General features: G+C 39.4%; 1 protein-coding gene across 3 annotated transcripts; it reads left to right on the top strand.

The window, feature by feature from the left end:
- The first annotated feature begins 298 nt into the window (after positions 1-298).
- LOC132304493 (CBBY-like protein) lies at positions 299-22,295 on the top strand. Of its 3 annotated transcripts, none has more exons than XM_059802204.1 (11): positions 299-591; positions 1,047-1,096; positions 1,224-1,287; positions 1,747-1,795; positions 1,917-1,985; positions 2,944-3,005; positions 16,095-16,175; positions 17,317-17,471; positions 17,577-17,661; positions 19,395-19,538; positions 19,842-20,394. In XM_059802204.1, the coding sequence occupies exons 1-11, from the start codon at positions 341-343 to the stop codon at positions 19,876-19,878; spliced, it is 1,047 nt and encodes a 348-aa protein (XP_059658187.1). In that variant the 5' UTR covers positions 299-340; the 3' UTR covers positions 19,879-20,394. The 3 variants fall into 3 exon arrangements, with proteins under 3 accessions (XP_059658187.1, XP_059658178.1, XP_059658197.1); XM_059802195.1 differs by lacking the exon at positions 19,842-20,394 and adding an exon at positions 21,956-22,295 and having other exon boundaries at positions 300-591; XM_059802214.1 differs by lacking the exon at positions 19,842-20,394 and having other exon boundaries at positions 300-591; positions 19,395-19,542.
- Positions 22,296-23,835: the final 1,540 nt, after the last annotated feature.

The following is a 23,835-nucleotide window of genomic DNA, read 5'->3' as shown; positions in this document are numbered from 1 at the left end:
AATTTTTCAATCAAATTCTAAAAATTTGTATTTGAATATGAACCAAATAAACGTTCTTTCAAAATTTACACAATTATATCAAATAAATATTAACATTCTTCAAACAATAAAAAAAACTTGACAGGAGGTTGAAGTGCTAGTGGGAGAAAAGAATCTTTAAAAAGTGTAAAAATGTAATTTTATGATTTTAGTAAATGGGAAGTAAGTGTGATATAGAAATTTAAAAAGGGTAGTTTCTCCAATTTGTTCAAACCTAGTGGAGCCAAGCACAAAATGTCCTATTACATAAGCGGTAACGAATGTTCAGTACTCACTCGAAAGAACTCTGCGTCTCGAATTCATGGAGACCCTTTCGTCTCCGATTCTCTACTCGCTCCGAGTCTCCGGCATAATCAACGACCATAACAAGTGCTACGAGGTTCCCTCAAACCATCTCCATTTTCTCCCTTCATTTTCCCTCACTTCCCCGAGAAACTCCAATTTTCGCGGCAAAAGTTTGCAGTTCAATCGGTTCACCGCCTCGAGCTCATCGTCCAGCCCGTCTGACCAGAACCCATCTCAAGAACTTGCTGTTATTCTTGAAGTTGAAGGGTATTGTTCTGAAATAGAGTATATATCTTTATTTATGTACTGTACTCGATTTTTTCCTTCATACTTCGATTTGATTTTAGTGCCCTTTTTACGTTGCTTTGATGCATTGATAATTAAATTATGTTTTTCTCATTACTGTAATTATGATGTTTTATAAATACACTGTAATTGATTTGTTTTCTTGCATGATTTTCTAACCCAGTTTTCTTGCTTTATTCATGCACTAAATTGGGCTTTATAATTTTGATTCTCTGGTTTATAACATTTCTGGTCCTATAATACATATGCCATAAACAAAAAAAAAAAAAATATGCTCTAGAAAAAAGGTGATAGAAAAAATTGGTGATACTGTTTGTAATTACATCTGGATTAATATTTTTTTTCTACTTGAGGCATTACATTATATATGTTAATACTGCTTGCAATTTTTCCCTAATGCATCTCCTCCTATTCAGGGTTTTGATGGATGTCTACCGCATGGGCAATCGCCAAGCCTTCAATGTAGGTGCGGCAGATGCAATAATTTATGTGTCCTACTCCTAATGGTTTGAATTTATTTTGAATCCAAATATCATAATTAGTAGAAAACTTGTGTGTGATTCTGACTTTTTTTTTCTTTTTCCAATTGTCAGCATTTAAGAAGCTTGGATTGGACTGTGCGAATTGGCCTGAACCTGTATATCTAGACCTTGTAAGGTGTGATTACTGGAAAATTTAGGTGTTTAAAGTTGTAAGTCGGAACATGTTCTTTGATTTGAGGTACTAATGTACTTTGGACAAAATTCTCGTGGGACCAGAAAAGCTTGGCTTGCTTGTGTTGCATGAGTCAGTTGAGTTGCATTTATTTATCATCCATTTGCTACTACTATTTACTTCCAGTTCAGGAAAAATAAATAAATAAATAATAATAATAAAATAAAAAAATTGAAATGGTGCTTCCAAGTTGATTAATCTTTTTTATTAATACATTGCAGCTTGATGAAGTGGTCTTAATTTTCACATTAATGTTTTAAGTCGCATATTTGACTCAGATTTCCTCTCTTTAAAATTCAATCCCATATTTTATTTTCTTCATTATACTTTTACGTCCAACTAATTTAGTATTTTAATTCTTAATTTTGGCTGTACCAGTGATTGTTGTTTATTTCATTTCAGGAAGGGTGCTGGTGATGAGGAAAGGATGTTGATCTTATTTTTTAACAGGGTGAGTTTTACATTGCTTTATCTTCTAGAAAAGTGAAAACTTGATAGATATCTTCCTGCACACCTTTGCATGTTTATTTTTGTTTTCTCAATCTGTCTCCTAATGCTTATTTCTCTTGCAGATTGGTTGGCCTACTTCACTGCCCACAAGTGAGAAGGCAACATTTATCAAAAGTTTACTGAAAGAAAAGGTATAACTTATACTATTGATCAGCAATTAAGAAATTGTCTAGTTCATCTAAGTACATTTAAATGTAGATCTTGCAGATTGGTCAGTTTAATATTGTGCCATAGGTAATTGAGGTCGAAGGGGACTATAGATATGATTATTTTAATTCAGTTCTACATATAAATCTCCTTGGGATTGAGTAAAATTGAGCTGATTAGAAAAACTCGAAAGGGAGGGGGGGGTTAGAGGTATACTTTTTGGATCCTTATATTACCTTAATAGGTAAAATGGAAATTTTGAATTAGTTAAGAAAAAAAAATTGAATTTAACGGCTTATGATTGTTAAGAAATCTGACATTCAATATTTTCTTATAGATCATCAATATATTGAAAATCTATTCAGAAGGACGTCTCATTCTTTAGGATTTTCTTGAATAAAAATTCTGAACTAGTTCAAAATGAAGCGAGATTTTGAAATATCAAAATTCTTTAAAAGTTCATAAAGCTAAATGAAAATGTTCCAAGCTATTAAACATCCAAGCTATAACATCCTTAGAATAACAAGTTTTGTGTTGCATGTTCACCCAATAGCTCTAGATGTCAAACTTACAATAAAACTGCCAGCAAAGCAACCTTACAGAGCTGTAAGGTTAATGAGAGAGAAATTCGTATTTGATGGTTCAACATTACAAAATGTATATTCTCTATGATATAGATGATTTTTCTTAATTTGTTTTATAGCTGCTGCTGTTCTTCTTGATCTTCAAGATGCTTTGCTCATTCCAGTTATTTACTTTCTTTTTCTTTTTCTTTTTTTAAAATATCTTCCTTGGAGTATTTAAGCTCATTAGAGAATCGTAATCAATTCCATTTTACTTGGATGACCGCACAATTTTTATTTTTATTTTTGCCTCTCTAGAGAATCAAGATGAGCAGAGTTCTGTAGTTCAATTGCTAATATATCGGTTAATTTTTGGCAGAAAAATGCATTGGATGATTTTGTGCTGTCAAAAACTCTACCTCTGAGACCTGGTGTTGAGGAGTGAGTAATCCAGTCTTGATTAATATAATTTGTCCAATTTGATGCATCTTGCATCTCCTAAAATCAGTCATCTCTTTTATAATTCAAGGCCTCTATTGATTATCATTATGAAAATGCAGATGCCTTTCCTTAATACTGCGGATAACTTTTGTAGCACATTTTTCATGGTTATTTTGTCAAACATTAACATGAATTCTGATAATTACTGATGGAATTTTTAAACTATTGGTTATTTTTGTGTCCAGATATGTTTTGACTTCGCAGGTTGAAACTTGATTTTTTTACTTCGTCTCTGTGTTCGTATCTTATGGATGCAATACATGACACAAATATCAGTTTACTCGGTCTCTGTTCCTTCATTTTAACTCAAGTAGCATCTTATTCATAGTTATTTAATTTTAATTTATATGTCAATGTTTCCACTTGAAGGATATGAGTTGTGTTTCTTGAACTTTTAATTATTTTTATTCTCATAATTAGAGCTAATAACTTTGAGGACACCAAAATGACCCGGGCTTGGTATGATCCGTATTGCAAAGGACGGGTCGGGTATGGTCAAACAGGATGGAGCAAGTTCGCGCGAGATGGGCCCAGGTCCATAAAGTCATTACAGAAGCCCATATTAAAATGAGAAAAGTTGAGTCCAGGCAAAAGGGAACAGATAAGGCCCATGCCAGAGGAGGTTGTAACTGTCTATAAATAAGGGAAATCGAGAGGGAAAAGAGGTTAGAAAGCATTGGGAGTGAAGAAATTCTCTCTCTGTAATTGGGGGAAATTCTTTGTACTTTCAATTGGTGCCGTCTGTGGGAAGAACAGGAAGGATTGATTGATGTTGTTCCAGATCGAATCGATTCAAAGCACTCTGCAAGGAAGACGATTAATCTGCGAAAGTTGAATCAACATTGGTGATAATACGATTTGTCTCGATGAGTCCAGGCTCCGGTTGATTTCGAGAAGTTGGTGTCCGATCCAAGCAAATCAGATCTGTGCTTGATCCGGCGAATTACACAATTGCGATCTGTTGTGATTACTGAATCCGGCCAGTAGCGGACTGAATTCAGCAAGTGTGAGTTCAGATCTGGTGTGCGCGCGTTCGGAACTCTGATCTGGTCAAGAAATCTACAGTTGATGACTTTGCTCCGATCTGGAGTGATGATCGGAGAGGCGAACTCAAATCCTTTGGAGAACGGCCAGCAGACGAAGCTCGATGAGCTGATGAACATGATCGACGTTTTGAGGAAAGAAAATGCAGAGCTATGAGCTGGAATGGAGCGTCGTGAGGCTCCTGCAATTCCGAGGCCACCTCCTGAAGGAGAGGGAGCTTTACCGTCCCAAGCTAATCGTCAAGGTGATCCAGAAGGTGTCAATCGTGTTGATCCACGTCGTGATGAAGTTATAATCGGTGATCTGCCTCCGAATGTCCGTCAAGTAGAGGATCGAGAAGGATCTATTCATCTGGAACCGCATTACGAACAGATTATGAGGGAGGAAGCACCGGCATATAAACATAGGGTTGCGTCACCGTGTGGCGGAGTGAGTTTGCGGAGGACAGGTCGTTCGATCCGCCTTACCGACCTTCATTAGCAACAGTTGATTACCACAGTTCAGAAAGGAGATCTGCCGATCGGGGGTTTCCGTCACGGTTTTCAAGGGAAAACGAAGCATTGCGCTCATCAGCAAGGACGGTTGCATCTCCGTTCACTGATGAAATTCTGAACGCACCAAATCCGAAGAAGTTCTCTATGCCGGTTTTCATTCTGTTTGACGGAACAAGCGATCCGGTCGATCACATCTACCATATTCAGTTGAAAATGGCTTTGTATACTAATAATGATCCTTTGATGTGCAAATGCTTCCCTACGAGCTTGGCTGGACCAGCTCTCAATTGGTTCAAGAATCTGGCTCAGGGCTCAATCGCCAGTTTCCAGGACTTATGCGATAAGTTCATAAGCCAGTACTACGGGAATAAACGTCCGGCTAAGGATGTATCAAGCCTTTTCACAATGAAGCAGCATGAGGATGAACGGCTCCAAGCTTTTCTCACCCGGTTCAACCTCGTTAAAAGCATGTTAATGGAGTGTCATCCGTCCACAGCAGTCCAAGCATTTAAACTCGCAATGAACCGGGGGACGCCGTTCCACACCAGCTTGGTGGTTAATACGCCAAAGACCATGGACGAGCTGAACGAGAGAGCTGACGGTTTTGTTCGTCTTGAGGAGGAAGAGGCAGCTAATTCGAGGAAGACGTCAATTATTTCGACGGAAGAGAAGTCCAAAGCCAAGGTCCGGCAAAAACAAGCTCAGCCGCAACGTCACCCCTCATGGAAGGCGGAGAAGAGGCCCAGGGAGGAGGAATCAGTCACTCCACTCAGAGTCACCTTAGCAAGGCTATACCAAGAGAACAAAGATAAGTTTCGTCCTCCTCTGCTAATCAGGCAACCTCTTGAATAGAGGGATCAAACTAAACATTGTGCTTTCCATAGTGATTTTGGACATCAGACTAACGAATGTAGGAACCTAAGGAGGCAGGTAGAGATGCTAATCGCAAAAGGGGAATTTGCAAGCTATGTTCAAGGTCCGGCGCAAGAGCAGAACCGCCCGACTGAGCAAATCAAGCGGAACCAGAGGCCGAACCAACGCAACTCTCAGCCTATCCGGATTATAAATGCAATTCATGGCCAGCCTGAACAAACAACGGAGTCAGAAGAGTTGCTCAGAACGAGGTTATGCCAGGCCCAGTTGAAAAGAAGGATTGGCAGTGTGCATGCTTTGTATCAGCAGAACGCGTCCACATCGATAAAGTTTGATAAAACGGACCTGCTACGCGTTCAGATTCCTCATGAAGATCCATTAGTCGTCAGTTTGACGGTTGCAGAATGCTTGATTCGAAGAGTTCTGATTGATCCAGGAAGTAGTGCGAATGTCATGCCCAAGGTGACGTTCGACCGACTGGAGATCAAACCCGAAAAACTCAAACCCACAGGAAATCCGTTGCTCGGATTTGATGGGAAGCGAGTGGAACCCATTGGAATGGTGGAATTGACAGTACAAGCTGCTGAACGAGTTTTGACTGAAAGTTTTGTGGTCGTGGAAATTCATCCATCCTACAACCTCTTGATGGGCAGAGGATGGATTCACAGAGCTCAGGGCGTCCCATCAACCTTGCATCAAGTGATGCGATGTTTGAGTCCAGATGGGACCAAGGTGAGACATACACGGGGACCAGGTTGCAGCTAAAGAATGTTATTCAGTAACTTTGAAATCTGCTAGAAAAGGAAAAAAAATCCCATCCGTTCTGCCAGTCCAAAATAGCAATTACAGAACCCTCCTCCCAGCAAGGATAGGGAGGAGGAGCCACCAGTTTTGACCACAGAACTCCTTCATGAAGTGAAGATTGACTATGAGAAACCGAACCGAACAACAAGGGTGGGAACCAGACTTACTGAAGAAGAAAAACTAGAGTTGACTGATTTCTTGACTCGGAATGCAGATGTATTCGCATGGAGCCATTCAGATATGCCAGGGATAAATCCTGCTGTATCTTGCCATTCCCTCAATGTAGATCCGAATGCAAAGCCAGTGAAGCAGAAGCAGAGAAGATTTGCTCCAGAACGAAATCAGATTATAGCTGAGGAGGTTGATCGGCTGCTTGAAGCCGGATTCATCAGAGAAGTTCAGTACCCGGCCTGGCTCTCCAATGTTGTTGTAGTGCAGAAGAAGAATGGGAAGTGGAGAGTGTGTATCGACTTCACTAATCTGAATAAAGCTTGACCAAAGGATAGTTTCCCATTGCCAAGGATTGATCAAATGGTAGATGCCACCACAGGATATGAGCGGTTAACCTTCCTGGATGCTTATTCCGGTTATAATCAAATTCCCATGGATCCAGTCGACGAAGAGAAAACTTCGTTTGTTACTGAACGAGGGACTTATTGCTACAAAGTCATGCCGTTCGGATTAAAAAACACTGGAGCTACTTATCAAAGGCTGATCAGCAAGATTTTTAAGGGCCAAATGGGAAGCACTGTCGAGGCTTATATTAATGATCTGGTGGTCAAGAGTAAGAAGAAGAGCGATCATTTAGCTCACCTGCAGGATGTGTTCGATGTGTTGCACCAGTATGGGATGAAGCTTAATCCGACCAAATGCTCATTCGACGTAAGCTCCGGTCAATTTCTGGGACATGTGGTCAATCATAGAGGAATTGAGGCCAGCCCAGCGCAGGCAGAAGCCCTGATCAGAAATGCAGAGCCAAAGACAATTAAGGAGGTGCAAGCACTCACAGGTCGGATAGCTGCACTGAGCCGATTTATTTCCAAGCTTTTGGACCGCTGTAAACCTTTCTTTGATACAATTCGAGGGCACGGAAGGCAAACCTGGGGGGATGAGCAACGACAGGCGCTAACCAGCCTGAAGGAATACATGCGTAATCCTTCGGTTCTGTCTGCTCCCGAGCCGAATGAGAAGCTCTTTCTATATCTTGGGGTTTCCAGTATAGCGACTAGTGCCGTTCTGATCCGTTGCAAAGAAGGAAAGCAGTTCCTGGTGTTTTATGTTAGCAAAACAATGTCTGAGCCGGAAAGAAGGTACTCCAGGGCCGAACGAATGATCTTGTTGCTGGTCAACGCAAAAAGGAAGCTTAGACATTATTTTGAATCTCATCCGATCGTCGTTTTAACAACTTTCCCTTTGAGAATGATCCTGCACAAACCGGACCTATCGGGGAGAATGACCAAGTGGGCCATTGAATTGAGTTCATTTGATATTGCATACGAGCCCAGGACGGCAATCAAAGGTCAAGCGGTGGCGGATTTCCTACTTGAATGTGATGCTGAAGATTTGGTGGAGGATTATAATTGTTCCTTGTGGAAGCTCTTCGTGGATGGCTCCTCGAATCAAATGGGGGCAGGGATTGGAATCCAATTGCAAACACCAGAAGGAACTACGTTGAGCCAAGCGATAAGACTTGAGTTCAACGCAACCAACAATGAGGCAGAATATGAGGCGTTGATAGCTGGGCTGAAGTTGGCTAAAGAACTGAAGATCAAGAATCTGATTACTTATAGTGATTCACAACTAGTCATTCGGCAAGTCAATGGGGAATATGGGGCCAAGGATAAGACCATGGAAGCATACCGAACTGCGGGTCTGCGTGAGGCGAAAGGCTTTGATCAGATCAGGTTCATCTAATTGCTGAGAGAGTATAACGAAGATGCCGACCGCTTGGCTTGTAGTGCATCCAGTTCTGGAGAGACTTTGGCTAGGGTCATCCCGGTTGACGTACTGATCCAACCTTCCATTTTATGAGCTGCCTAATCTGAGCGCTCAACATGTTAATGTTATACCATATGAGCCGAGCTGGATTGATCCAATTATGGCTTTCATATGTAATGGTGCACTCCCCGAGCAGAAGGACGAGGCAAGAAAAATTAGGTCCAACGCGGTAAAGTATGCCATTGTGCGTGATCAGTTGTATAGACGCTCCTTCTCGGGTCCATATTTGAAGTGTGTTACCCCAACAGAAGCTAGACAGATTATGCGAACCATTCACAAGGGAGTATGCGGAAATCATTCAGAAGGAAGATCTTTAGCACACAAAGCAATGACACAGGGGTACTTCTGGCCAAACATGGCACGAGATGCAGAAGAATTCTCTAGAAGATGCGATAAATGCCAGAGGTTCGGGTCATTGATACATCAACCACCTGAAAACCTGCACGTAATGGCCACCCCATGGCCTTTCGCGCAGTGGGGGATGGATGTGGTTGGCCCTTTGCCGACTGCAAGATCGCAAAATAAGTACGTTCTACTAGCAACTGATTACTTCACCAAATGGGCAGAAGTAGAGCCGTACCCTAGTGTCACCCAAACTCAAGTAAGACGCTTCATCTGGAATAATATTATCTGTCGTTTTGGCGTACCAAGGTCAATCGTGATGGACAATGGAACCAACCTCGATAGCAAGCAAGTGAAAGAGCTGCTGGAAGAATATGGAATCAACCAGAAGTTAGCAGCAGTCAGTCATCCCTAGGCTAATGGTCAAGCCGAAATCACAAACAGGACAATATTTGCTTGCATTAAGAAAAAGCTAGAAAATGAAAAAGGAAAATGGTTAGATGAGCTTCCGAACGTCTTGTGGGCTTACAGAACAACCCCAAGATGGCCGACTGGAGAGAGCCCATTCGCTATGGCCTACGGCACCGAGGCGGTGATACCAGTCGAGCACTTGGTTCCAACTGTAAGGAGCTTGGCGTGGGATCAAGAGCAGAATGATAGAATGCTGAGGTTTAATCTCGATTTACTGGAGGAAAAAAGGGATGCGGCTGCAGTAAGGCTTGCCTCTTATCAACAGATGCTTGTGAATAGCCATAACAAGAAGGTGAGGCACGGAGACTTCGCTCTTGGCAATCTGGTTCTGAAAAGGAAGGTGGGAATAGTCAAAAAGATGTTCTCCCCATGGGAAGGTCCATACAGAATAGCAGAGGTCATAGGGAAGGGGGCGTACGTCCTAGAAACTATGGCAGGAAGGGTGGTCAATAAGTCATGGAATGCTACGTCTCTGAAAAGGTACTACCAATAGAAGTAAAGTTTAATTTCAAGCAATACGCACGCTTTAAATTGCATACTTGCAAGTGTACGAAGTTCCCAAGTTTTATAGAAAGTCTCTTCTTTGCTCAAAAAATTAATTGACACCCTTCCCATTCAGCAAAGTTAGTGGCAGCTGGCACTTTAAGCCGAACGCCAAACACTTGCTCAAAAAATAAAAATAAAGCCGAGTGGCAAGAGGCTTTCAAGCCGAGCGCCAGGCATTCAGCAAAGTTAGTGGTAGCTGGCACTTTAAGCCGAACGCCAAACACTTACTCAAAAAATAAAAATAAAGCCGAGTGGCAAGAGGCGTTCAAGTCGAGCGCCAGACATTCAGCAAAGTTAGTGGCAGCTGGCACTTTAAGCCGAACGCCAAACACTTGCTCAAAAAATAAAAATAAAGCCGAGTGGCAAGAGGCGTTCAAGTCGAGCGCCAGACATTCAGCAAAGTTAGTGGCAGCTGGCACTTTAAGCCGAACGCCAAACACTTGCTCAAAAAATAAAAATAAAGCCGAGTGGCAAAAGGCGTTCAAGCCGAGCGCCAGGCATTCAGCAAAGTTAGTGGCAGCTGGCACTTAAAGCCAAACGCCAAACACTTGTTCAAAAAATAAAAATAAAGCCGAGTGGCAAGAGGCGTTCAAGCCGAGCGTCAGGCATTCAGCAAAGTTAGTGGCAGCTGGCACTTTAAGCCGAACGCCAAACACTTGCTCAAAAAATAAAAATAAAGCCGAGTGGCAAGAGGCGTTCAAGCCGAGCGCTAGGCATTCAGCAAAGTTAGTGGCAGCTGGCACTTCGAGCCGAACGCCAAACACTTGCTCAAAAAAAAAAAAAAAAGCAGCCAAGTGGCAATAGGCGTTCAAGTCGAGCGCCAGACACTCAGCAAAGGTAGGGAAGCTGGCACTGTGAGTCGAACACCGAACACTTGCTCAAAATAAAGTAAAGCCGCTCAAAATAAAATAAAATAATTCCAGAACGGTGACGAGGCCGAACACCAAATACTTGTGAAAATACACAGCAAAGCTGAAAATGGAAAACTTGAAGAATGGAAGTCATGCTGAGCAAAAGCATTATCATTCATTACAAAAAGGTCCTGAGGTACATAGCTTGATACATAAAAAAAAAAACTGCTACAGGATGTCAGTTCTGATGATCTTCTCCAGGCTGTGACCTGTCGTTTTCCCCACCATCATCCTCTGGACCATGGAGGTCTTCTCCATACTCAGCTGCCCTATCATCCTTAGAAGGGGAGTCAAGATGAATCACTCCCTCAGCAGACATAGGTCTGTCAGTAACAACTGAGGAAGAGGGCACAATGGTAGAAAGGGGAAGAATATTCAGGGGATGAAAGGATGGAACAATTCCTGAGGATGCAACCTCTATGCACTCGATGAAGATATTTTCAGCCGGGTCGCAGGGTGGGTTTTGATAATTATTTGGGGGGTGGATATCCAGAGAAGCATCTAATTCATCTGGACCAGCACAAGAACTTGATTCGCCTTCAGGTGGAGAACGGTCAATAAAACTGTCTCTGTACCCTTCAACATACCGGATGGCACTAGTTCTCGTGAAGCGAGCAAGGAGAGCTTTCATACCCCCTTCGACTTTGCCAATCATGTTCAGCAAGGAAGACCATTCGTTTAAGAGCTTCTCCTGCGAGTTCGCATGAGACAATCGTTTAGTAATGAGTGAGCGCTGAAGGTCTCCCTTCTCAGCTTTGAGAGAGTCCCTTTCTGTCAGAGCGACGCTCTTCTCAGTTTTCAAGACATCAACCTCATCCTGAAGAGAATCCCGTTCGGTCTTCAGGGTATCCCGTTCAGCTCTGAGGGAATCCCTCTCATTTGCCAGACCGTCTGTCTCTGCCTTTAAGTCAGCAACCCCCTTCTCTGACTCGCTCAGCTTAGACTCCAGCTCAGCAACCTTGGCCTCAAGGAGGCTCTCTGCTTCAACAGAATGTTTAAGGCCCACAAAGAGGGATTTAAGCTTTTTGTTCAAAGTCTCAATGGTTTTTTGGAAAGTGAACATCCCAAATAGAGTCTGCATAAAGGAAGGGAAATTCAGGTCAGACTAGCTACTAAAGAGTTATAGCAGAAAGGAAATGCATTTCAATAAAAAAAGAGTCACCTCCATAGCAGCAGTTGGGAACCGCTGGAACATCTCACCAAAGGTTAGCTTATTCTGAATCTCAAGGTCCTTGGGGGTCCAGAAACCCTTGTAGAAAGCAAAGGAGGTGAGGGGATCCTTATATATTGAGTCAGTGGGGCCAATGGTCGATCCATCTTCACGGCTGAGCAAAGGTCGCCATGGAAGAACGGATGGAGTCAGACCAGAGGTTCTGGCCGATTCGCCTTCTGGAATGAAGAACCGGGTAGGGGGCAATGGTTCAGTAATCCTGAAGGAAGCCATCCTGATCCTCCAGGCTGGTGGGATATCACTCCGATCATGACCGCCCTCAGGCATTAGCCTTTTTCCCAAACTTTTTTCTGACAGACCAACATTAGTTGGCCCTCCATTGTCTTGAGAATTTTTAGCATCCTGAGTGCTCTCTGAGGAAGTATCAGACGAGATGTTGGAAAGCATAATGGTGGGAGCAGCAGGACGTATCTCAGCAATATGGTCCACAATAGGGTTCTCAGCATGAGTGAGCTCAGAAGGCTCAACAGCGGAACGGTTCGTGACTTGAGTCACAGTTGGAACAATCACAACTTGCTCTGGGGCAGAGACAGCAAGGGAAGACGATGTGGAAGCGGGTGTAGATGATGATGTGATAGCAGGAGCGCTAGAAAGGGTGGGAGCAGAACGCCTCCTCCTGCTGAAAGATGGGATCTGAATGTTCTCCATTGTGGACCCTAAAAGAGAGATGTCAGAGAGATTGTCAGATGTAAGCAAATCAGTAGCTGAAGGGACATTGTTTAGCACACTTTCTTGCAAGATGTCTAGCCTAGCCCTGTAGACGCTATAAACCAGTTCATCATGGGGAATCTGAAGACATCTACAAAGAAAAGTGCAAAAACGGGGAAGACAACTTTCGCAGTGGCATTCAGTAGGATGTGTTTTCAGCTTTTTGTAGCCAGAGACAGAGCATGTACCAAAGGAAGAAGGGATAGAGAAGGATTAGCCAAGCGGAGTCTGCCAATTCCCACTAACCACAATTAAGTTTCGTCTCCAACCTTTTTCAAATGAGTTCTTATCAGTGCAGATCGACCGTTTGTCAATAGGGAAGAAGTGATAGTACAAATCATTTTGTGAAATCTTATTAATTCGACAGCAGAGGAGAAGGTCAATAATGTCAAGATTGAGACCCCTGTCACGATTCAAGAGCAGGAGGACTGAAATTACCCTAAGAAAGTTTGGGTTAACTTGTAGGGGGCAGAGCCCCAATTTGTTGAAAACATAACAAAAGAATGGGTGTAGGGGGAACCTAATGACGTTTAAATAAACGGCGAAGAATAAAACTTCCCCAGGAAGGAGACCCTCACCAGATCTCCCGTCTAAGTTTATTAGATAGACTCTAAGAGAAACATCGCGAGGAATGTAATTCTTGGATCGAATGGGGTTCAGATTAGGGGGAGCCATAGAGAAGGGGAAGAGTCCTAGGCAGTAAAGGCGTCTTTTTAAGGAGAGATTTAAAAAAAACTGACCTTGAAATTTTGTGATGAACGCAGCAACGGCACAGTAGCTAAAAATCGAAAAGGAAAGACTCGCCGGAGAAATTGAAAAGGATCGCCGGAATGTGCAGGAAGGCAGCAGAGAGTAGAAGCGAGATATAAGAAGAAGGGTGAAGGTTGAGAGACCGGAATTTATAAAGAGGAAAAGTAAAGGCGACATGGAACTCAAAAGGTCAAGGCAAAAAGTGGCGCTGCAGATCTCGAAGCTTGGGTTTTTGTGCCAGTCGTTCGATTCCTCGTGTCATTGCTCCGAGCCGTCAGACCAAGATCGTGTCTTTTCAATAATCTCACCCTCATTAATAAGGAGAGAGATTATTGGGGGCAGATGAGGACACCAAAATGACCCGGGCTTGGTATGATCCGTGTTGCAAAGGACGGGTCGGGTATGGACAAACAAGATGGAGCAAGTTCGCGCGGGATGGGCCCAGGTCCATAAAGACATTAAAGAAGCCCATATTAAAATGAGAAAAGTTGAGTCCAGGCAAAAGGGAGCAGATAAGGCCCAGGCCAGAGGAGGTTGTAACCGTCTATAAATAAGGGAAATCGAGAGGGAAAAGAGGTTAGAAAGCATTGGGAGTGAAGAAATTCTCTCTCTGTAATTGGGGGAAATTCTTTGTACTTTCAAACTTGTAACATGCTTTCTTGGAAAACCTACATGAGAGCTGCATACAAGAAAATGCTGTGGAATCACGGATTTGGTTGCACACGCGTGTTTTGGCGGGCAGGAGGAGAAAGGAGGGGGTGGGGGTGGGTTGATTTAGCCTTTAGGTCTACTTTCGTGATGGTTGTTTGCAGCTCATTTTGAACCAGTTCTACACAAACACATGCAACCAATGGAGGAACCAAAATCAAGATTCATAGAGATTTACGTAGAAAGCCCAATGGTGAAAAACCACGGGGATATCATTCTGATCCTAACCAATCCACCATGTCAAAAGAGTAAAATGATTATTGCTTATCGCTAGTTACAGATTCCAGTATCTGGAACCACCAACTCACTGATTTACTCACTCACAACATTCCTGTTGGTTCCACACGTTGTTACTTGAATTTCGTGTATTTGTCACCACATGTCCACCTGTTGTTTACGATCAATGCAGTCTAAGTGCTGTCGTACTTCCTCGATCTACCTTCTTTTGCAGCAATTGTTAACCCAGTCCACCAAGTAAACTACGTTCTCCACAAGGAAAAGTCCACACTCTAGTATAATATACAGTGGGAGATCCGTTGCTTGTTTCTCATCCGAAATTTCTCATCATGCATAAAGAAGTACTTTGAAAAATACATGGTTTTCAAATTATCTATCAATCTTTCAAAGTGTGTACCTGTAAAATTTTCACTTTATTCTCTTAACGTTTCCCTCTCAAAGTTTCCAAGCGCTTAAAATGCATGTCTCCCTAAAAGAAAAACATATGGCTTTTATAAAATGGTTAGAGACCCTAATCCCAATAAAACTGACTAGAACAGATTTCATATTTGGAAATTACAGTTTTATCAAACTGGAAAATTGAGCATCTGTGCTGGGCAATTCAAGTTGGTGCTGAAGTCGTTGCTAAGATGACATCAGTGCTCGTCCTACTGTCTAGTTGACAATTGGTCAGTCTAAGCAGCCCTGCTCAATTCTGTGTCTCCCATTAAAAAAAAAAAAAACTTTAAAAGAATTTCAAATTTTCTACTTTGAGAAAAACACAATTTTAGAAACTAGAAACTTTTTAGGACACTGTTCAAGCTGATCAAAGTTTTCCAAATCAATTTTAATCCAACTAAGCCTATGTTCCACGGAGTTGAACTTACCAACTCTAAATTATGTGTGATCCAAGTTAATCAATCATTGATTCCATATCACCATCCGGCATTCACGATGTTCAAGTTCTAGTTCAACTAGTTTTCAATCACTACTTTACCTGATCAAATGAGCAGGTAGATCAACATGACTTATCACACTTGACTCAAAAATCAATCACAAACTCAAGTTACTTAACCAATTAACACTCATTTTTTGCCCAGAATATTTTCAACACAGTGACAATAGGTCCTACCTAGGTGAGTTTTCACGCTCTTGCCCCTCACTACCTCTATCTTAGTTTATTTTCATCGTCTCTTTCGACTGTTACCCCGGCTCTTTCTCATCTCTCTTTGATTTACTCATTCTGCATTGTTCTGTTCACGCTTTCTTCACCAAGACCCTGATATATATTGAAGTATATTGGAAAGATGAATTTCCATTTTATTCCAAGATTTAAAAAGGTCTGTCAAAACACTGCAATAGAAATGACAGTCTTGGTCCTGCACCATTCAATGTTTGTGACGTAGTAGTGCATGGAATGATTAATTCTTGAATTATTTCCGTCCCATTCCATACAACATTCTATTCCTTTTTTAATTCATTCATTCGTACCAAACATAGTGTAGGAATCTTATTTAGAGTTTCTTAGGCTCACCTATTAGAGCACTTGATTTTCTTTCCTTTGGCTAAGACTAAATTGTTAACCATTACAGCACCTAATTTTCTATTTTTGTTTGAGATGGATTTTAGAATTTCTTGGCGAATAGTTGTCAATTGAAACCACTTATATTATTGCATATCACAACCTACGACTAATTACCAGTCTACGGGCATTCTTGACTTGAGCAGTTAATTCAAACTTAGTCTCACAATCAATTTTAAGAAACTCCCCATTGTGTTTTCCATGATTGTTTTATTTATTTTATTGTTGTTGTTGCTGCTGTTACTACTACTACTACTGTTGCTTCCCTATTTTTTTTTTTATTGGTTTTATTTGGTCAATCTTGTTTATAGCATCAGCATCTTTTTGATATATTGCAGCCTTTTTTGGCAGTTTTATTGATGATGCACATAAAGAAGGGATACCTGTGGTCATACTGACAGCCTACGCTTCTAGTGGGGATAAAGTAGCAAGGTCTGTTTCGAGATTAATATATATACATTAAAGTGTTTGGAATGCAGAAATGTAGTTTAATTATAATTCACAAATGCAGAATGTTTATTATGACAGTTGTGAAACTTCAACTGTTGAAAATATTCATCCTGTTTTGGCCCTCCTTTTCTTTCTTTCTTCTTCTTCTTCTTTATTTTATTTTAATTTATTTTTTTGAAACCTTATCACATCACCCATTAAAAAGGTACCTCAGTTGCATCATCTATAACAATCCCACAGCATTGTCAATAACAACATTACATAACTGCTCAGCAAACAAGCATCACATAAGAAGTAGTAGGAGAAATCACATATGCATCTAGAATTCCATTAAGAACTCTACAACTAGAAAAACAAATACATATATAAATATATGTAATACACATATATATAGATAAACACACACAATGGACCTCATTGGCAAATCTTATAATTGAAAGCCAGATGATATATATTATGCCTTTGTCAATTCATTCTAGTCACAGTCCTTAAAATAATGATATGGTATATGACATTGACATTTTTTAAGTAAGCATTAATTATATGAAAGAAAGAAATCATGAGTCAAAGATCATCATGGACCTTGTACTTAATCCATTCAGAGTCTAGGGTCGTTACACCATCAGAGATGGATTCCAAACTTCTAGTAGACTTGAAAAACAAGCACGTGGTTTTGCTATTGACACGTCTTTATCAGTTGATCTAGCTGGCATCTTTAGTTAGTTTTTAAATTATGCTTAATTTACAAATGCGGCTCCTATGCAGTATACTATATAAAATATGTGCATTATAACCTTCTGCTAGGTGCTTCTATGCTTTTAGTCTTGTTCTTTTAGTTGAATGAGTGAGATTGTGCTTTTAATTAAATCGCCAGGCATTCATGTGGTCTCATGCTCAACTCATGATGACTGAAGTGGGGTGGTCTCACTGAGAACCTTATTGGAATCAAAGATTTCCTTATAGTGAATGCCATTGTTGTTTGCACTTGGATGAGTTGTTTCTTTTATGAATGATGTTGTCTGTCTAATATCATTGGGCTTTGAACCTCATAGGACTAATGCAGCAGACTGATGGAAAGTTTGAGAACAAGCTAAAAGTTCCTTCTTTCTGTGTTTATTGTTAGATCCATTATTGAGAAACTAGGCAATGATAGAATATCAAAGATAAAGATTGTTGGGAATGAGGAGGTTGAGCAGAGTTTTTACGGCCAACTTGTACTTGGTAAAGGAGTCTCTTCTAGTTTGGATGAGCAACTAGCTAAGGAAGCTAGAAAAGCTGGTAAATTCCCTGTGATGAGCTGGTTTGCATATCTTTGTTCAAGTCTAGAGATATTTTTTCAGATGCTACAGTATCAAGGGGCTCATTTCTTACTTTCTTGGCCAGCTGCTGCTGAGAAACAAAGAATTGCAGAGCAAGTGGCATCCATGCTAAAGTTGAGTGTTGAAATTGATACAAGCTCAACAGACATGTAAGTCCATTTTCTTTTTCGATATGCATCTACAAATTCTTGGTCTCTGGATGTTCTTATCTGGTTTATACTATATAGCCTGTCAAGAAATAGCACCAAAGGAGATGCCTCACTAATAAACTGGTGTCTTTTAGAAGCTTACATATGATTATATGAATTACAAGTTATATATTTTTCTTGATGATTTGATGCTCTAGAATCTCATCTTTCATGTAGCCCTGTAAATCCCTTTTGGTTCTATCGGTTATTCTTTCTTCCTTTTATGCTGGTACCTTCGAGAAAGTCTTATACTTTTATTCTCGTCAGCCCAATGTTTTGGTGTCTGATCAGTAAATTTCTGTAAAGTTGTAGATGGCATTTAATTCCATAATCCATATGGTACTGCATTTTTAAAGCTTGGTATTATAATATTTATAAAGATGCTTTCAAAGGTGCATATATATGCTATGCGGTGGCAAGATGACTATCACTGTCAAGGAATTAGTGTTTCTATTTTACTAGCTCTTTGGAGTATTTGTAAAATATTTACTTATTGAGTTGAACCTCTCTTGAGATTCCAATGTCATGAAAAATTAACTAGTTAACTTACGGCTGTCTCAATAACCTATCTATCAAAAATAGAGGGGGAAAACTGTTTCAGAAACCTAAACCTTCTTATAATTGTTGTCAAGGATCTAAAATATGACTTCTATATATGAATTTTCTTGATTTTGAAATATGTAGGAAAGTTGGTTACTTACTCCGTCCCATATTAGTTGTCCCTTTTTGTTGTTAGAACCTTTTTAAGGGGACATGCAATTCATGCATTATCTCCTTCTAAAATTACTGAGTTGTCCTTTCAAGTTTAAATATGTATATTATCAAGTTGGAAGAATTTTGAAAACTTAAAGGGTAATAATGGAAAGCTTGCATTTATTTTTCTTTTGACTTTTCAAATTGGACACGTATTTTGGGACAATCCAAGAAGGAAAGAGATTATTAATATGGACAGAGGGAGTATGTTCCAGTTAAGGTACTGAATTGGTAACATAATTTGCGCTCATCTGATGATGCAGAGCATTATTACAAGAAAAGGGCACATATAAAATTTCATGAGGAGCATGCTAAGTTTATTATTGGGTTGACTGAAGTATTATATTTTGTTGATTTTAGGATAATAAGATAATGTTATAGTTTTTACCATTTTTTTATTTGGTTTGTGGAGTCAAGGGTGGTTTCGGTAATTTCTTGTTGCACATGATTGTCTTTTTGTGCCATTTTGAGTTATTAGTGCATAATAATTCTATTCTTACAAAACAAATTCTTTCTGACTTGAACATCTCAAATGTTTTGCAATGTTTTCACTTGATGAGAACATGTATAACTGCTAATTGAAAATTTTACACCTGTGGCATTCCTCTCTTTTCAGAGGCTGTACTGTATAAGTCTTTTGACTATTGTCTACGTATGGGGGCCAATTACTAGGTCCATATGTAAAAACTCGTATTGACAATCATTAGAATAAGGGTTGAGTAGAGAGCAGTCACTTGGTGCAAAATTATGTTGAAGTTTAAGTCTGTCTCTAGTCCACCCCACCGGCCCAATGGTTGGCCCCCGCTAATGCCCCTTTTATAACATAACATAGTCCATTGTGAAATGCAGATTGATTACAACAATATCAGTCTCTTAATGTTAGTTCATTCACTGTAGTTCCCCCTTTTTTTATCTGATATCTGTGTTTTACATTTATCCAGCTTACTGAAGATTGTTGCCACATTACGAGCAGCAGCGGAATATGCAGAATTATCTGTCTACAATTGCGTGCTTATTACCGGAAGCCAATCTGGAGTTGCTGCAGCTGAGCGAATAGGCATGCCATGTGTTGTTGTTAGGAGCAGGTAAAGCAATATTTCTTGTCTCATAATGCCAACTTTTTCAGATATGATTTATTTTTCTTTATTTTTTTCACACTGACCTAGAGTTGTAGCTTCACATAAGATGGTGATCAGTAGAAAACTGAATATCGAACGCCAATTATTATAATTATCCTTTAGTCTTCTCCATAGTGGAGATCTACTGGCAATGGAAACCTGCCCATAAAAAAATTGTGAATTTATATTGTCTATTTTGATATGGATTTTATCACTTTTTTCCCTGGGGTAACTGTACTGACTGTCTGACACAATGAAACATGGATATAGTGGTGGGACGGGGATGCTGTATTCCGTTTTCTCATGATTCAATTCTGCCAGAGATGTTCCCAACAGGCGAGGGTTTCATATTTGCAGTAAACCAGTCGACATAAGATGAAACAAGACCTAATCCTTTGCCGTTTGTATTTTCAGACTTGGAATTGTAATTTTTATCGCTCTTATAATTACAATATCCACGATTCCACGTATCTTTTAGGGATTAGAAGGACCCAATAATGCTTAAGACACACACTAGTACTGGGCCTTCACATCCAAGTAACATAGATTATGAAAAGAAGTGTATTATAAGCACATTAAGAAGGGCCAAAAAAAAAAAAAAAAAAGCTCCAATTGAAACTAAGGATCGATTAGAATTGAGCTATGTAAGTATGGACATTGACACAAAACAATGCAAAAATCTCAATGTGGTCAATCCTAAAAAAAATGGGATATGGTCACGGTGAGGCTATGTTACATGGATTCAAGTATATGTGTCAAGTGTGGGTAACATGTCTTAAATGTCAGTTTATTAAATCCCAAAACCCAAGGATACAAAGAGTCAAAGATACAACTATATATTTTTTTATATTTTGTAATGTTTTCCTTTTATTTTCAAGAGGTAAATGATTTTTTATGCAACACATGGTTCAATATGCGAAATTCATTTTTTTTGAAGCAATAAAAAGGATCTTAATAAGAGAGTTTTATATACAGTCATATAGTATACTTGCTTGGTGCATGGCTGACCATTAATTATGTGGGACACGTCTTGTACACATACCCAATGTTTGTACAGTTATATAATAGGCTTGAATTTTTAGATATGCTTGCTTGGTGCATGGCTCGCTAGAAACGTGGGAGACATATCTTGTATGCATGCCTTAAGTGTTGGTGTGCTGGATGTGGGTACTTGCTTGTCTAGAAGAGTTAATATAACATAGCAAGGAGGTGATATAAGCATGATAATAATATTAAGGCTATTATGACAAACATCGCGAAACAAGAACAAACCAAGAATTACGATAGAAAAGTAAACACGCCACACACAAAGAACACAGATTTACGTGGTTCTGCAAAGCCTACATTCACAGTGAAGATCCGGCGAAATATTTCATTATGCGAAAAATAGGAGATTATAAGTTTCTACCCCAACACTTAGCTCTCTCTCACTCTCTTTCCTGCGGTTTTCAGTATTCTCTCGATATGCCACTCCAAACCTTAACCACCCTTATGTACCGAGCGACAATAGCTAAACAAGGTCCACGACTCATAAGAGAAAATGGGTCATGAAATTTTTCTCGGGGGCAGTGTTCGAATCCGGGTTGCAACACGACCCGGGTCGAAACAAAATTTGGACCCCAACATCACAAAGGCAAACTGGAAATTTCACACGGATTTCAGTCTGGCCCACTTTTAATGAAGTTTAGGTTTAATATGAGTCTTTTTTTGTGTTAGTTTTAGGTTATCATGTTGCTGGCATGATTTTATTGTGTTTTCTTACATTTTGGAGTCAAGGACTTTTTGGGTTATTTATGAATTTGTCGAAGATGGAATGTAGTGATTTATGGGACTTATTTAGGTCAAATTACGTATTAAGTCATTAAATGGATCCTTTAAAAGAGCTTAAAATAGACTTCAGAGTCAACGTGTAAAAACTTCATATTTTAGAATCCTAAATCCAAGTAGTATATTAAGAAAAGAGTCAAAAGACTAATCATCGCCCATAAATAATATCTTTTTAAGCTTTCTATCCAATGGAGAGTATTGAGAATTCCAGATTGTATGTATGTTGTAGCTTATCTTTATGAGGGTGAAATTTCAAAAATTATAGGTTAAAATTCCTAGATGATTCTTCTATCTTTACGAGGGTCAAATTTCAAATAATTGGGGGGAGGAGGGGGTGAATCATTTTGGATCACATAGTAGTGATGATTTTTATTACCTCTAGATGGTCGATCTTCAAATTTTATGCTGAATTTATTTTCCCAGTAAGTTGCAGAATTCTACAAGGAATTGTTGACTCGACCTTCATTCTTTGGTGCTTTTATCTATTTTTGCTGTTGTATTTCTGACCAGTCAGGTCATGTCTAAGTTGATCTTTATTTTTATCTTGAATCTCATAGTTTGACATCAAGAGCTGAGTTTCCTTCCGCAAATGCCGTAATGGATGGCTTCGGTGGAGCAGACTTAACAATCTCTAAATTACGCCAGAAGCGATGGTCATAAATTTTATTCAAGTATTGTCATTGCAACTATTTCCTCCTATCTGCTCTGTTCATTTTTTCCCCCAAAAGTCTGATGCAGGGGGAATGTCAATGCCCTAGGAATACAAGATTGTCAATGTATGTTACAGTTCTACATAGAATGTACCTATTTGGTGCAATACATTCTCCTAACAACTCCATTTTTGTAAAATTTTTGTAACTGCTGCTGTAACTTGTTCAAGATTACCTTTCAACATTAGAGAGCTCTAAAGTGCTTGCGATAATTATCATCTACGTTCGGTTGTAGGGAATTGGAATGGATTTATCCCCATTGCCAAGAGTACCTTGGGCACATCTAATTTTGTACCTTATGTTATTCCCAAGCACAGATTTAGTGTATTTGGTTGGCCATTAGATACAAGCTCAATGGACACACAAAATTATTGAGATTTGGCATTATATATTCCATCACCTGCTATTTCTGTAGAAGATAGGCAAAAGACTATGACCACTTGTTTTCTTTCTGTCAGTACTCCTTTGGACTCTGGACCATTATTTCTGCAAAATGTGGTTTCGATGTAACCAGTAGCTGGATGTTGTCATTGCTTGGGCCACCAATGCATTCAATGGGGCAACTTCTTAGGCTCTTAGCTTTCCCTTGCCTCATCAATCTAGCATGTTTGGTAGGAGAGGAATAATGGGCTATTATTTAATGATTATAGGGATCCTAATAGTCGTTGGTGAGGTTATCGATGGTATTTTCTCACATTTTAAAGTAGAAGCTCGATTGGGGATTTTTTTTACAATACTAATGAGAGAGAAAAGTGGCCGAGTCAGTGTACGGTAGAGGGTTTAATCTTCGGCAATTCAGTAAGGGTCTTCAATAAAGGCTTCAGATTGGGTCGAAAACACAAACTCCAGTGAGTTGGTTCATCAAAACACCTCCAGTCGTGGTATTCAAAGCTGCTCAGCCTACTTTGGAGATCGATTTTCGCATCATAAATAAGAAGGAAAAAAAAAAAAAACAAAACAAAGAAAAGTTAAAATAAGATTATGGAAAGTTTTACAAATTCTAGAGAAAAAAGAAAAAGGAGGTAAGATAAAGATATAAATCTTTTGGCCCCTATTAAATATCTAATTATCGATACAAATAAAAATTTTAATTAAGGAGGTTATAACATAAGGAAATAAAAAAAATAAAAAAAATTGGGACCTTTCTGTTATGTTGGGTAGAGTTTAATAATAGAAGGAAATAATATTTTTAGGAAGATTATAATATAAACAAATAAAATTTTTTGAAAGTATATAAGGAAATACAAATTTTGGGGTCTTTATTTTGGCTGGAGTGATAATACGAAGGAAATACAAATTTTAGGAAGGATATAATATGAAGAAATTAAAAAATAAAAATAAAAATAAAAATAAAATAAAAATTGAGGCCTTCTTATTAGCTGGGGTCTTAAGCAACCCGCCTAAGTCCCTAAGAGTTCAGACGTCTCTGTTCCAGCCGTGAGATGAGGGGAGCAACAATGATTTTTTGTTTCAACTTTAGGGGGGCAAGTATATAGTTTTACAGCTACATAATTTTATTTATTTAAAAAAAAATAAAAATTTAATACTAAAAAAATTTATTTCTACTTAAGTCCGTCCCAACCTATAGGGGTGAGTTTCTTTTCGGAATTAAATAATAATAATAATAGTTGAGTTGAGGAAAATCTCTCAATAGACACTTGTTTTGATACCAATTTTTACTTTTCAAGATTTAGAACTCGAATTTTCTCGTGTCATAGGATGTCTTA

The sequence above is a fragment of the Cornus florida genome, unplaced genomic scaffold (genome assembly GCF_030987335.1).
Source record: "Cornus florida cultivar Cherokee Brave unplaced genomic scaffold, ASM3098733v1 CherokeeBrave_3.0.0_Hap2_Chr01, whole genome shotgun sequence".
Lineage (NCBI taxonomy): Eukaryota > Viridiplantae > Streptophyta > Magnoliopsida > Cornales > Cornaceae > Cornus > Cornus florida.
The sequence above is the reverse complement of the archived record's forward strand: the minus strand, read 5'-3'. Positions and strand labels throughout refer to the sequence as shown.